At 44.1% G+C, this 13,485-nt stretch overlaps 1 protein-coding gene across 1 annotated transcript; it reads left to right on the top strand.

Annotated features, from left to right (window-relative positions):
* Positions 1–5,112: 5,112 nt before the first annotated feature.
* On the top strand, positions 5,113–8,815 carry LOC142774186 (neprilysin-1-like). The gene is made up of 5 exons (XM_075874578.1): positions 5,113–5,155; positions 5,858–5,984; positions 6,990–7,055; positions 8,046–8,147; positions 8,674–8,815. Exons 2-5 carry the CDS (start codon positions 5,919–5,921, stop codon positions 8,752–8,754), a joined length of 315 nt encoding a protein of 104 aa, XP_075730693.1. The 5' UTR covers positions 5,113–5,155; positions 5,858–5,918; the 3' UTR covers positions 8,755–8,815.
* The last annotated feature ends 4,670 nt before the right edge of the window (positions 8,816–13,485 follow it).

Genomic DNA, 13,485 nt, shown 5'->3' with positions numbered 1-13,485 from the left:
TATTCTTTATTTCCAAACACCATTTTCTATTGGAATGCACTGCCTGCTGATGTAACCTGCTCAACTGTCGAATTCACTAGGAGCGTTCAGAATTTAGATTTAAAATGGTAAAATAATTGGTATCATTAGTATTCCACAAGCTACCCCTTCAACATGTACAGTTATTATATTTCTGTGTGCTGTTTGTACCTTGCTTACTGCATAATATTCATATTCGTTGTCATTTGTATGTACTAATAATTATTGCTCTGTATAGATTTTTTTTTCAACCCGCTCCTGCATGGGCCCGAGAAGGGCCTGCAGTATTGTGAAATAAAATAAATAAATAAACACTTTTTCAATTAACCAGGGAATGAATTCACTCATAGAGCTTATTGCCTTACTAATGCAACGTCGCAAAAATTTTAGAAATCTGCCTAGTACGAGTGGAGATACAAAGAATCGTCGCACGCCGTAAACGCGTTCTCTCTTCTCTCGTCCCGATGAAAGAGCTGGAAGCTAGGCAGAGAGGAATGGCAGGAGCACAGAAAATACGTCACGCGTGCGTCGTGACCCTTGAGCATTTTTTTTTTCCTTCGAATACGCAGCTTTTCCAGCGTAATCGCACGCGCACCCGTGCACAAGTCGCGGCCTCTCGCGACGATCCCTGTAACGACCGAGTGCGCCATGTTCAAATCAGCCAATGGCTGACAGATGGCCTTCTACGAGTGATTTTCGAGCATCTTATGCAATTTGTCGAGAAAGGAGAAAGCGATTTTTAGCTGACTGGTAATTTATTGTGAATTACAGGCCGTGCGCTGCACTATATCATTTGATTGGCGTGTTCTTGGGAGCCTGGCACTACCGATCGGCAGTGTTTTCTGAACATGATCAAAAAGTGTCGCAGGGCCCCTCTAAAGGTCGAGGACCGAACAGAGTGGATCAAAAAACAAACGGGTGTCAAGGCCATCTAAGTCATAATCTAGAAGAATAAGGCAGGGACTTCAGTGCATAGGCAAGATAACCGCTGATCCTCAAGGGCAACAGATTGGATTGCAATGTAAGGCAACCGTACAAAAGGGGGGGGGGGGGGGGCAGAAATTTAGGTGATGAGATGAGATTAAAAAGTTTGCGAGATAACATGGCCGCAGCAAAGAGGACAGGTCGATTGACAATATATGGGAGAGCCCTTTGCCCTGCAGTAGGCATAGTCAGTCTTATAATTATGAGAGAGAGGGGGGCGCTGCTAAAAGAGCTCAGATTACTACTTGCGCCTTTTCACTATATGCAAGCTGTACAATGACATTCAAGTGTACAAAGAAAATGACTGCCCTTTTTTTCACTTTACACACTTACAAAGAGTTTTTTTTTTATTCATTGTTTATTGAAAGCTAAATTGAATATATCTGGCTTCCTTTCAATTCCCTTAGTTCTCTCCACGTGTGATGTTACTGGAGTGCTACTGATATTTGTGACGTGTAACTTGAATCGCACGATGTGTTCTACTTTTGTAAACAAGTTGTTGCTTCATGTCATAAGCTGTTTTATTGTGTATTGTGGCAAAATTGTAATGTAACAGATGCCTTTATCGTGCTTATAATCTGTTCGCTGCAGCGAATTCAGTGAACTGAGCAGGATCCTCTGTGAGGCCTTGGTGCTTTTTGCTCTCGCCAGCTTTCTGCAATGTTACTGATTAAAATATCCTCCTCCCTCCCTTTCTTCCTTCCTTTCTTTCTTTTTTTTTCTTTTGTGGCTGTATTCGTCTGACAGCTGCGAGAAATGAGAGCAAATATTGGTTACCCTCGATGGATGCTAAACGCCACATACGTCGAGATGCTGTACGAAAACGTAAGTGCACATCTACGAGACATCTATTTGTTTATTTGTTTGTTTCTTTGTTTGTCTCTTTCTTCGTTTCTTTCTTCCTATCTTTCTTTCTTTGTTTGTTTCTGTGTTTGTTTCTGTGTTTCTTTGTCTTTCCTTTTTGTTAGTTTTTTGTTTGTTTGTTTCTTTCTTGGTTTCTTTCTTTTTTGGTTTCTTTGTTTCCTTCTTTGTTTGTTTGTTTGTTTGTTTGTTTTGACGGACTAGCTGACTAGACGTGGCACACTCTTTTCAGCTTGGAAAGCTCCACCCACGAGATCCATTCGTGAAAGTATACTACGAAATAAGCGAACACGACAGGGGGCGTAGTCTGCTAGATCTACGGCGTACATTTCGCAGGTCACAAAAGTGAGTAAGACTGAGGCATTTTTCACGTCATACGCACGGAAGTACGAAGTGTGCTTGTCCATACAGAGAGACAGATATTTACCCACTTAGCCATCTAAGCCGCGGGGTCCTTGTATGAAAACGCATTACTTCAATGCTCCTAACTGCGGAACTGTTTAAAAGGGCTCTGAAGCACTTTTTTGAGTAACCATGGAATTAATTCACAGGAAAATCGTATTACATCACAAATCGGACGCCGCCAAAATTTTAAGAATCCGTTCAGTACAAGCGGAATTACAAAGATTTGCCCCACGCAGCAATGACATCCCCTCTTCTCTCGTCCCGACGAAAGCGCCTGAAGCTGAGTAGAGAAGGATCGGAGGGGGCAAACAAAAAAACGTCACTCGCACCTCGTGACCTAGAGCATTTTTTTTTTCTTCTTTTTTATCGAATACGCGATCTTTTCAGTGCGATCACGCGTGGACAAGTGTCGGCCTCTCTCGGCGACCTCTGTAACAACCGAGCGCGCCATGCTCAAATCAGCCAATGGCCGATAGATTGGCTTACTGGGCTTATTTGCCGTGATTTGTCGAGAGAAGGGACAACTATGTTTAGTTGACTTTGATAATCTATTCTGAATTCCAGGCCGCGTGCTGTGCTGTAATATTTGGCTCGCGCGTTGTAGGTAGCCTCTACTGACGATCGGCAGCGTTTTCTGACCAAGCTCAAAGAGTATTGCAGGGCCCATTTTAAAGCTGACGGGAATCCGTCGTACGCGATTTCCAGCCCAGCTGCGAGGGCACAGCTTGCCGAAAGGGAGAGAATGAGTAAAGCCACATGGAGGAGAGAAAGCCTGGCACCGCGAGCTGAGATGGCTGAGCATGGTAGAGAAAGAGTATACCGAAGTGGAGAGGGCGAGGCCGCATAGTGAGGAGGAGAGCAAAGGTGAAGCTATGGCGGGAGCGGGGGAGTTGTCGAGAGCGGGAGATATCAGGAGCGAAATTGGCTGAGCAGGGAAAGGAGTCGACCAATGGTAACGCGCGCTCGAACTTAAGTGGGGCTGGCGAGAAAGGAGGAAAGACGCACCATGCGTTGGCGGAAGCGGAGTAAAGGTGCGCGGATGCCACAACCTGCGCTTAATCAGCCTTCGCAACGTTTATTCTGTTGGGGTTGCGCGCAATTTCTTTTACCAGTAAAGACAAGGCAACAACCTACATAGCTCACGCAATTTCGCTACGCCTTTGTTGAGCTACGTTGCCAATTCTGAATTTTCCGCGTTCTTTTCCAGGTGGGCGTTGGGACCAGCTACTATTAATGCTTATTACGACCCAGAAGCAAACAATATCAGTAAGTTGAACCAATATATGAGAAACAGACAAATCCGCTCGAATTGGTTTCATACAGTCATGTATTTAGGAATCAATCAAGTTTTCGCAACCGTATGTAAATTAGCTGTATTTGAAAATTTTTCTTACCTCATACTCGATTGGCTAGCGTAAAATGTCGTTCGTGAAATCCCCATAAGAAAAAAAAAACACCAGGCGTTCATGTCATGTGATACTGGTTCTTTTTTTTTTCGCATCTAATACAAAGCTCATACAAATCAAGCTATTAGCCACATATGTCTACCTGTATCGCTAAACAAATAGATACATATAGTCGAACCCCTTTACAACAGACATTGATATAAGAGGCAAATGGATATAAACGACACCAGTGCGCCTACAGTAAAATACGGGTTGATTAGAAAATGCGTAAGGTACCCTGCTTAAAGAGACATCTCGTATAAAAGACGAGTATTGCTACCCGTAGCATGCCTCTTATCAGAGGGTTTAACTGTATATGGCTACATATGCAATGAGTTCCTCCTCGCAGCTCGTTCCGAGCTTTATGGAACCAATCTGTAATATTCTTACCATAATACTTAAACAGTTTTTTGTATAAACTTGGCAATTTGACTTGGCCATGAGCCGATTGCAGTGTGTTCGGTACAGGTGTCACTACGTATTATGAGTTAGACGAGTAATGACTAATGAAAGGACTCGTTGCAATACCAAAATATTGGTCGAATCAAGCTATACTAATTCCCCGGTAACTGGAAAAAGGAGTCTACAAAATTAAATATTTTAAACCACAACGTAAAATCGCAGACGTTGTTTAGCCATTAGTTTGAAAAATTAGCAGTCAATTTTAAATATCAGTTCAGTTCGTGCTTTGGAAGCATCTGCCTTTAACAACCAACGCGCATAAGAGATTCAGCATGCCAGTATCATCCTGCTTCCGCACTTGCGTGTTTAAGGGCGCGAGCTTGCAATATAAATTCCTAATAATGGCATTTCTGTCTGGTTTAAAGCCGTGCATGTGTTTAACAGGATTTGACTGTCGCATTATTATCTTGGCATTTCGTTTCAACATACTTCGTGTTCTTGCGACTGTTTTTCTGGTCCACTATCAGCTGATATGCGCCTGTATTTTTCGCTTTCTTCATAAGTTTAGGGCTGAATGCAGCTGGCACATCCAGTGTCGCTTAATCTTCCTGTTTGTAGCCCTACTCGTTTTTTTTTTAATTTTGTATAAAAAGTGAAAATAGCCAGTGTCATTGAAGTGTACCAACATCTCGTACCCACCAGATATTGAAAAATTTTTTTAAATTTGTCGCATAGATAGTGAAGTTAGGCTCCGGTGTTTCGAAGGCAAGTTTAGATACTCAGCGGCGACCATGGTTGACAATTTCAGTCTTTCCTTCGGGAATTCTTCAAGACGTATTCTACAGGGACGGCCTGCCCGCGTACGTATGATTTGCCATTTATCGTTTCGGCTGCACACATAAATTGTGTTTTGTTAAGCAACTCTCATTCACGGCTTCATTGCCTTTTTTTTCTTCTTTAACATTTAGATCTGTGAATCTTGGTTCCATCGGCTTTATCATCGGTCACGAGTTCATTCATGGATTTGACGATTACGGTAGGTGGCCGCTTTGTAAGGTGTAAGAGTGAAGAACAATTACGTGGTACGTGTACGAGCACGAGTAAATGCAGATGTAGTATACGGGATAGTGTGCGCCCTACACTATTCTGCCGAAATTTCGAGCATTGGCCGCCAGCAGTTGATGCAAAGGTTGACGATTCTGTGTATTCGAAATCGGAACGTTCACCACCCGTTTTGAATGAATATCACCATTATTTTTCATTAACTAGTAGAGGTATAACTGGTTTTGCGCTATAGGATCTGCTTCAATCACCAGCAACAGAGCCCTACAGCCTTGAGCGAGCGCAAGGGGCGGGTGGGGGGGGGGGGGGGGGGTTGAAGGCAACGCTCGCCTAGTCACTCACGTGGGGGGGGGGGGGGGGTGTCAACGTCTGTCTTATAAATTGACTTAATCTGGAGGGGTGGTGGTGCAAAGTACGTTGGAACCCCCACCCCTCATGCCGCGAAGCAGAACCCCGAGTACGCTTGTACACTTATGCCTGCAGAATGTAGCAACGTCGTTGAGAGTTGGAACCTCACCTTTACTTCTTCAGTAGATTAGCACGGCAAAAGGAGCCAGCCTTCTAGTGAAACCTAAATTGTGACTATTCCCGTACGTTGTTTGCTATAATCTTGAAGCAAGGACGCGTTAACAGTATGCCACGAATAGACGCGTATTTACGGTATATTATACCGCAGGTAGCCAGTACGACGCTTTGGGAAGCCTACGACAGTGGTGGAGTAACGTTACTCGGGAGCACTTCATGAATAAGACCCGCTGCTTCGTCGATCAGTACAATTCTATCGTCGACAAGGACGCAAACATGTCGGTTTGTACTTCTCCGCTTCATTCTCTGCGTGTCATGATCTTTCTTCAATGCATGCTGTATGAGTGTGCGTATGTGTACGTGCGTTAGTGCGCGCGCGTCTGGCCTATATTTTTTTTTCTTCCTCATAAAAACAGCTAATATTTGCAATCCTAACAATGAGCTGCATTCGCAATATATTTCGTTTTGCACTAACATCGTATACTAATGGACTTGTAGTACCATCTAATGATGAACCTAAAGCAACTGTCCAGGTGTTGCTTCTCCAAGTGTTGCTTACTTTATTCAGCATCTCTGTTCGTTCGTCTCACCTAGTCATGTTAAAAATCATCGGAGCTCATTGGTTCGATGTCATCTCGCTTCTCTAATTGTGTGATTGCTAATTATGTAGACTTGCAACTGAATAAGAGTCTCCTGCAGCAACACGAAATGATCAAATTATATTGTTGGTTACAACCACGCGTACACACTTGAGAGGAGCGCTCAATATTTCCACTGTAATTAGATAGAAAGAAACCGAGAATATAGACGCGCACATATATTCGCAGCCGGCTACGAGTGTTCACGTTACGAGTTAAAAGACGCGGAGTCTCCATTAAGAAGAGGGGGGTCTCATAAGCGCAGTGCCCCCCCCCCCCACCCTGCCCAGTTGGTCGACCTCGATATTGAAAGAGAGTGCCTAAAAATGAAAATAAAGAGAATACGTGCTTGTCCTCATAGTAATTTTGTATGGGTTTTTTCGCATAATTAGCATACTGACTAGCTCAAAGTGCTAGAGAGAAAGAGAGAGAGAGAGATAAAGAGAAGAAAGGCAGGGAGGTTAACCAAGCTTGGCTCGGTTGGCTACCCTACAGTTAGGGTGGGGAAAGGGGGAGTTATAGAAAGAGACAGAAAAGAAGGAGAGTAAGAAAGATGAATAAATAGTCAGCTCAAAGTGCAAACATATCTATGCGGTTCACAAGTGATGTTGTAAAACTGATATAAACTTTCTTCTCTCGCATGAACAAGCTGAACGGAAAGAACACAGTTGGGGAAAATATTGCAGACAACGCAGCCGTGAGACTGGCCTTTCAGGTGAGTCAGTAGAACAGGTTTTTTTTTTAGTCGAAGTCGCCCGAAAGAAGTCATATTTTTGGCATGGACGTAGCGTATAAAGGCCGCGACACAATTTTATTCATCCGTGAACCTGCAAACAATGAGAATTTCAGAGCACGCTAAATTAACAGCGCATATTTGAACAACCACGCCGCAACTAGACACATAAGCTCAAGCAAATGGGGTCACCTGCGGGATAAACAAATCAAAACTGAAGACAAAAGAAAAAAAAAGACTTAAGAGCACTTTCTCTACAAGAAGAATAGAGGCCTGTGAATTTTCGAGGGTATGTGTTTGACGTCGTACTTTGGTTTTTTCTCTTTTTAATCGCGCGTTGCTTCCTCACCATGAAAAAGTATCTTGGACAGTTTTTGTTGGGTCTTGGCTTGACACGTACGCAATAAGAGTATCTAAGATTTTACGTCCCAAAATTGCGATAGGATTATGACAGACGCCGTAGTGGAGGGCTGCGCAAGTTGAGACACACCGGTGTCCTTTAAAGGGGAACTACGTTGCATTTTTGACCACACTGAGACAATGCAGTTTACAAATAGTGTTTACAGTCCTGCAAGAGATATGGTGGCTCATTGTGCCCAGGCACTGGTCAATAATTTAATTAAGCAATAATTAAACGACGAGTAAAAACAGAAAACGAAACAAGGAGCTCCTCAGACATTCATGGTGGGTATCGGATGACGTCACTAGAATCCGTCTCCGATGACGTCACGATACCCACTGGCGGGTGTGGTTGGCGTCGGCGACCCTGGCCGACCAGCTGGTCATGGTCCTCTTGGCGTAGGAATGTCTATAGGTCTTAGCCTGACCTCAAAGTTGTTTCTCTCTCTCTCTCTCTCTCTTTTTCTGAAGGGTGCTCTGTGTACGCTCGCCGGGTTTTTCACATACGACGAAGGCGCCCAAACATGAGAGGTATAAACTTTAGGTTGAAAGTTAGCTCCCTTTCTGTTTCAGACATACGAGGCTATGCTGAAACGTTCCCGGGTGCGAGACGTCGGGCTTCAGGGCTTGGAAAATTATTCAGGGAAGCAACTGTTTTTCATCTCTTACGCAATGGTGAGTGTTTGGCACAGAAAACATGCCTTTAAGTATGGCTAAAAAACGGTACAATGAAATCCACAAAACTAGAACTTATCCGTTCCTATCTCTCACGTGGATTAACGTGACACAGGCCGATTCGATAAATAGCATGAAATTTCGCATATGCGTGTGTTAGCGATACTTTCGACCTTTCGCTACGGTTTATGATAAAACATGACTTGAAAGAAAACTATTGCAATTAACGCATTTCAACATTAGCATTTCCTGCGTCAAACAAGCTTCATCGCGTCCCTAACGCGACAAAATATTAATATTGTGACCATATATATATATATATATATATATATATATTTCACCCCTTCTTTAGTTTAATAACACACGCCTTGGGGACAATAACAAAGCCCTCACTCGCAGAGCATGCTTAATGTTGCGGGAATAAAACCAGCAATGTCTAATATGAGACAACGTTTTACATTCATTTTACATACCGATAAGCTTCCTTTTTTATTTTGCCCCCCCCCCCCTTTTCTCGCATGTGCAGATATGGTGCGCTAATTCGAGAGCGAAGTTTTTGGAGCAGCAGATACAGTACAACCCTCACAGCCCTCCCAAATACAGGTGAGCAGACTAGCAGAAAAAGCGCGGGAAACTTGAAAAATGACACGACTGGAGCATTCCGTCGCCATCGCGCTGGCTCATATTATATAGAAGAACGGACGAGACGTGCGAAAACTTCATTTAAACGTTTCAGCCGGGGTCCGGCCTTCACAGCGCGTTCCTTTCGTACGCGGCCGCGGCAGCGAGTGAAGTGACCTTGGCGCTCTCCCAAATCACGAGATAAGCGCGCACACGAGGGACCACGCTCCGCGGAGTCGCGCATCAGAACGCGAGGAGTGACCACTCTCAAAGCTGACCGCCATGTATACGTGTGGTCAGGCCGAAAGCGCACCCTTCTCGCCATCCCTCTACTGATGAAAACGCGCTGAAGTTGCGGAGCTCCGAAGACCACGGAGTGGTATATCATATGGTGTATATAAATAGCTGGCCGTTAGCAAGCTGAACAACGTAGGCTCCGTGGCCTAGTGGTTTCACGTCACGCGCTACGCTGCGAAAGATCGTATGTATGTTAGATGTCCGGTGACGGAACTTTTTCATTACAATCTGCGAGCATGTATTTTAAACGTCATATCCGTGACGGAAATACGTCAGCGGAGTCGTGGTCAATCCCTGCATAAAACACTATCATGTTATAAAAAGACTGAAGCAATCGCTCATGTACGCGATATATATATATATATATATATATATATATATATATATATATATATATATATATATATATATATATATATATATATATATATATATATATATATATATATATATATATATATATATATATATTGAAACGCTGTAGTTCCACCACACTTTTCATAAAGCTTTTACTTCGTCGGTCGCTATAGATTCTTTTTGTGTCAACGACAAAGGTGCTTATGGCCCGGTTTCTCATACATGTTGACTTTCGCTGCAGGGTGAACGTACCTCTGAGGAACTTCCCGCCCTTTTCGACAGCCTTCAACTGCAAAGCGACATCGCCGATGAATCCAGGAAGGAACACATGTGTCCTTTGGTAGCAGTGGACGGTTGCCACTTTGATACAAGATTGCAGAGATACAAGATACAAGATTGATACAAGATTGCATGACTGTCTTAAAATAAACAACGCTGCATTGTACTTTTACCATTCGCTATCCACGTTGTAACAGCCTATAGTTGAATAAAATATACTGCAGGCGACAACTTTCTGTGGCAGCACAGCCAAAGGTATACGAATGCAAAACTTCTGCACATGTGTTACTACGCCAGTATAGTCCGTTTGCGTGTGATTTAGGTTTCGGTTTCGCAAGCGCATAGGCTGAAACTGCGCCCACTTTTAGGAAGGCATACCAAAGACTTTCGACAGAAGGTTTTCGCCAGATGGTCGACGACGACCTGTATAGCTCCAGATGTGGAATACTTGTTGAATGAAAAAAGAAAAGGTAACGAAGACTGAAATCTTTTTGTCCAGAAAAAAACAATTCGGCAGATCCCACGTACTGGGAATCGGCGTTATGCAAAGCATGCGGAAAGAACGTGACCGTGTTGCAACTTTTTATTAAGCAAGACGTCATGAAATGACGCTAAATATATGCATAATTAAATGTTGGTGTCTCTCATAATCATATGTTGGTGTTCGGACGTTAAACTCCACATATAAATCAATCAATGCACACATGTTGCGTGCATAGGCACAAGTTGAAGCGTTGCAGATGTTTATATAACGAGATGTTTGCACTGGCGCAACGATGCCAACTGGAACATGCGTATTAGCGGTAGTGTTTACACGTACGTCAAGTAAACACGAGTGTAAGTGCAGTTGCTGATATTGATTTCAACTTGCATGCGGGTCCTTCGCTGTTGCTGAAGATTAGAATCCCAGAGATAAAGCACTCACCCTCGTAAAAAAAAAAAAGTATGGGTATGCATACAAGAACTCGGGAGAAAGAAAGACGTCACGATGACACACGTCCCGACATCTGAAATTGATGTATCTAATTGGCTTAATAATACTATAATAACAAATATACAAATATGAATTTATACCGCAGTTGTGTCTTCTTTTAGGCAGCTCCGGAAGCGTATTCTTTTATTTAAATTGATAACACAGCCCGACCCTCGGACAACTCGTTGTAGTGGGTGCAAGCCATAGTGACCACAGGCGAACTAGATCGAGCTTCATTATTGTTCCCAACTAGTAGGTTGCAGTGTTCTCGCTTCATAGCTATCCAACTCATAAATCCTGCTACCCAGTTCTTGGCACGTGCCCCTTTTTGAGTGTGTTATCAGCAAGAGAGAGAGACAGAAATAACACTTATACATCCGCCGTGTAGGAAGTCCCCGGCCTCGCAAGGCGCGGATGGTCTCTATCTTAAGATTACGGCTATTAGAGTCCGATAACCTCAGAGCCTAGACCTCAAGGATGTTGTGCTCCGACTATGCGACAGTTACTCGAATGCCTCCGCGCCCGTTAGACGGGTCGTCGCCTTCTTTTCTCCGTTGCTTCGCCAAAGCCTCCTCAAGCCGCTGGATGGCCCTTCGTTAGCAAGAGGATGTTATCAGTCGAAACAGGAATCACCGAGTTTTAAAATTAATTAGATTTGAAAATAATATGTGATCCACTGTCTAATTAATAGTTTCTTGGCCAATTCCCTAGAGTGGGTGTGAGCCATGCTTTTAGGCCATCATAATCATCATCATCATCATCATCATGTGATATGGACAGTGGACAGCATCGACACGTCGACCTTGACAACCACCTCACCGTAAGTGCACTGTGAGCCAACGAAAGAGGTGAAATTTTTTTTCTAGTTGCTCATTTTCTTTGTTTCACTCAACCACATGAATCCAGCGCACAATTAAGTCAAAATGTCTTAAATGTATACTTAGCAGTTTTCTGAAATTACTTAGCCTTTACTTGAAGTCAAATTTTCGTGGCTTGGGGCCGGGGGGGGGGGGGGGGGGTGTCTTTACGTCCAGAGATCAGGAATATGCATAGGCTCTTCAGCAGCTCCAAATTTAGGCGACATTTTTTTTTTTTTCTGGGAAAGCTTGATGCAGCAATTCAAAAGCGTCTGTCAGGATTCTCAGTTCACGTATTCAGATACGACGATAATTTTCTTGTGTTCACTACCTCCTTAGATTTGGCTAAGATGTTGTGAATGTTTTCAAGGTTTTCTTAAAGAAACGGGCAAGAAACCGAACTTTTATTTTTAGTTGCCGCATCTAAAGCAACTGCGATTTCTACATACAAACTTGGTCTTCGAACCACAGCATGCTTGCTGGTATTATTCTCCTAGATCCATAAAACCTATACTCAGTTACAGGTCAAGCCATTCTAAGCTGGTGAAAAGAACTATCATTACCACAAGTTTGGGTTTAGCTCTGGAAAACTCCTGCAAACACGTAATAAAAAGTAGTTTTGACAATCAAGTAAGAAAACTAGCACAAGCAGGGTATCCTAATGATGTCATCACGTCCGTGTGCAACAACATGATTAAGAAACAAAAATTCGATGGGAATCGCTCGGGCTGTCGTGGTGAGAGTAGAAAAGGTAGGAGGATAGCAGTTATGTTTGGGGCACGCGAAAGATGGCCAGTCTGTGGACGGCGCCCGAAGAGAAAGGAAAGTTAAAAGAGGCTGCCCAGACGCAAACTAAGCCGTTCTGCTCGGAACGCGTTCTTGTCGTCGAACCTCGTGAGCATTTGTTCACTACGATAGTTATAGCGCGAGAACAAAAGGACGACACAGAGACAAGAAGGACACGAAGGACCATCTCGGCCCCTTCTTGTTTCTGTGTCGTCGTTTTGTTCTCGCGCTACAACTATCGTCATGCCATACCAACTAGCCCCAGCTGCCACACTCCTTTGTTCACCGCACTTTGCGCTGGGGAGTCACCCGCACGGCGGTGGCGCTCTCACGGTGAGCCAGGCTGAGAAATAAGTGGTCGCTGTTGCGACACGGCTCCCGACAAGATAATGTGGCGCCATGCTGTAACAATACGGGTGGATATACGGCAGAATCGTGTCTACTAACGCCAGACAGCCGACCGGCCGTCCAGACTGGCTTGTTGTCGCACGAAAGTATCATTTAAGCTGTACGTCGTTGAGTTGAATGAGTTCTTCTTAGCCGATGCTCGGAGGATAGCAAAGTCTGGGAACGCAGAGGCGGAGCCCCATCTCTGAGGAAAGGGAGTTGTTTGCTCCATTGGTGGAGCATCGAGTAGGGGTTCGTTCCACGAGGCTGTATCAGATTAGACGGGAGGTATTTAATGAAGAGAAATGGAGAGAAGGGGAGCTGGGTGCTCGAGAACGAGACCGGGAAGCGAGGACGGAGGTCGTGCTTAGCGCAGACTCTGATCCAAGGTGTATACTACATCGAGAAGTTGGTGTCGATGTGTGGAGTATACGAAGGGCTCGGCAAGTAACGCCTACGTTGATATTAACACATGCCAGTGATTACTGTGCGGTTGGTTTAGTGGCCACCCCGGGCCTTGTTTATAAATAAGTGTGAGTGTGAAAATAAACCGAAGTTTGACAGGAAGTGAGCGAGCAGTCCAGTCCTTCAACGTGTCGTCGTGATCATCTGATCCATCAGGATTACATCCATCATCCCAATCTTAACTATAGAAGTGACTCCTTATCTTCATAGGACATCGCATGCGCTTAAGGCCCCGCCGTGGTGGTATAGTGGTTATAAGGTACTCGGCTGTTGACCCTCAGGTCGCGGGATCGAATCCCGGCTGCGGCGGCTGCAT

This window comes from Rhipicephalus microplus, chromosome 10, assembly GCF_043290135.1.
Source record: "Rhipicephalus microplus isolate Deutch F79 chromosome 10, USDA_Rmic, whole genome shotgun sequence".
Taxonomy (NCBI): Eukaryota; Metazoa; Arthropoda; class Arachnida; order Ixodida; family Ixodidae; genus Rhipicephalus; species Rhipicephalus microplus.
The sequence above is the reverse complement of the archived record's forward strand: the minus strand, read 5'-3'. Positions and strand labels throughout refer to the sequence as shown.

Bases quoted from the DNA above. Each gene is read 5' to 3' on its own strand.
- LOC142774186 (XM_075874578.1), top strand. From the start codon at position 5,919: ATGAATAAGACCCGCTGCTTCGTCGATCAGTACAATTCTATCGTCGAC. The intron at 5,985-6,989 runs GTTTGTACTTCT...CGCATGAACAAG, and splicing joins ACAAGGACGCAAACATGTCG to CTGAACGGAAAGAACACAGT. The intron at 8,148-8,673 runs GTGAGTGTTTGG...TCGCATGTGCAG, and splicing joins TTTTCATCTCTTACGCAATG to ATATGGTGCGCTAATTCGAG.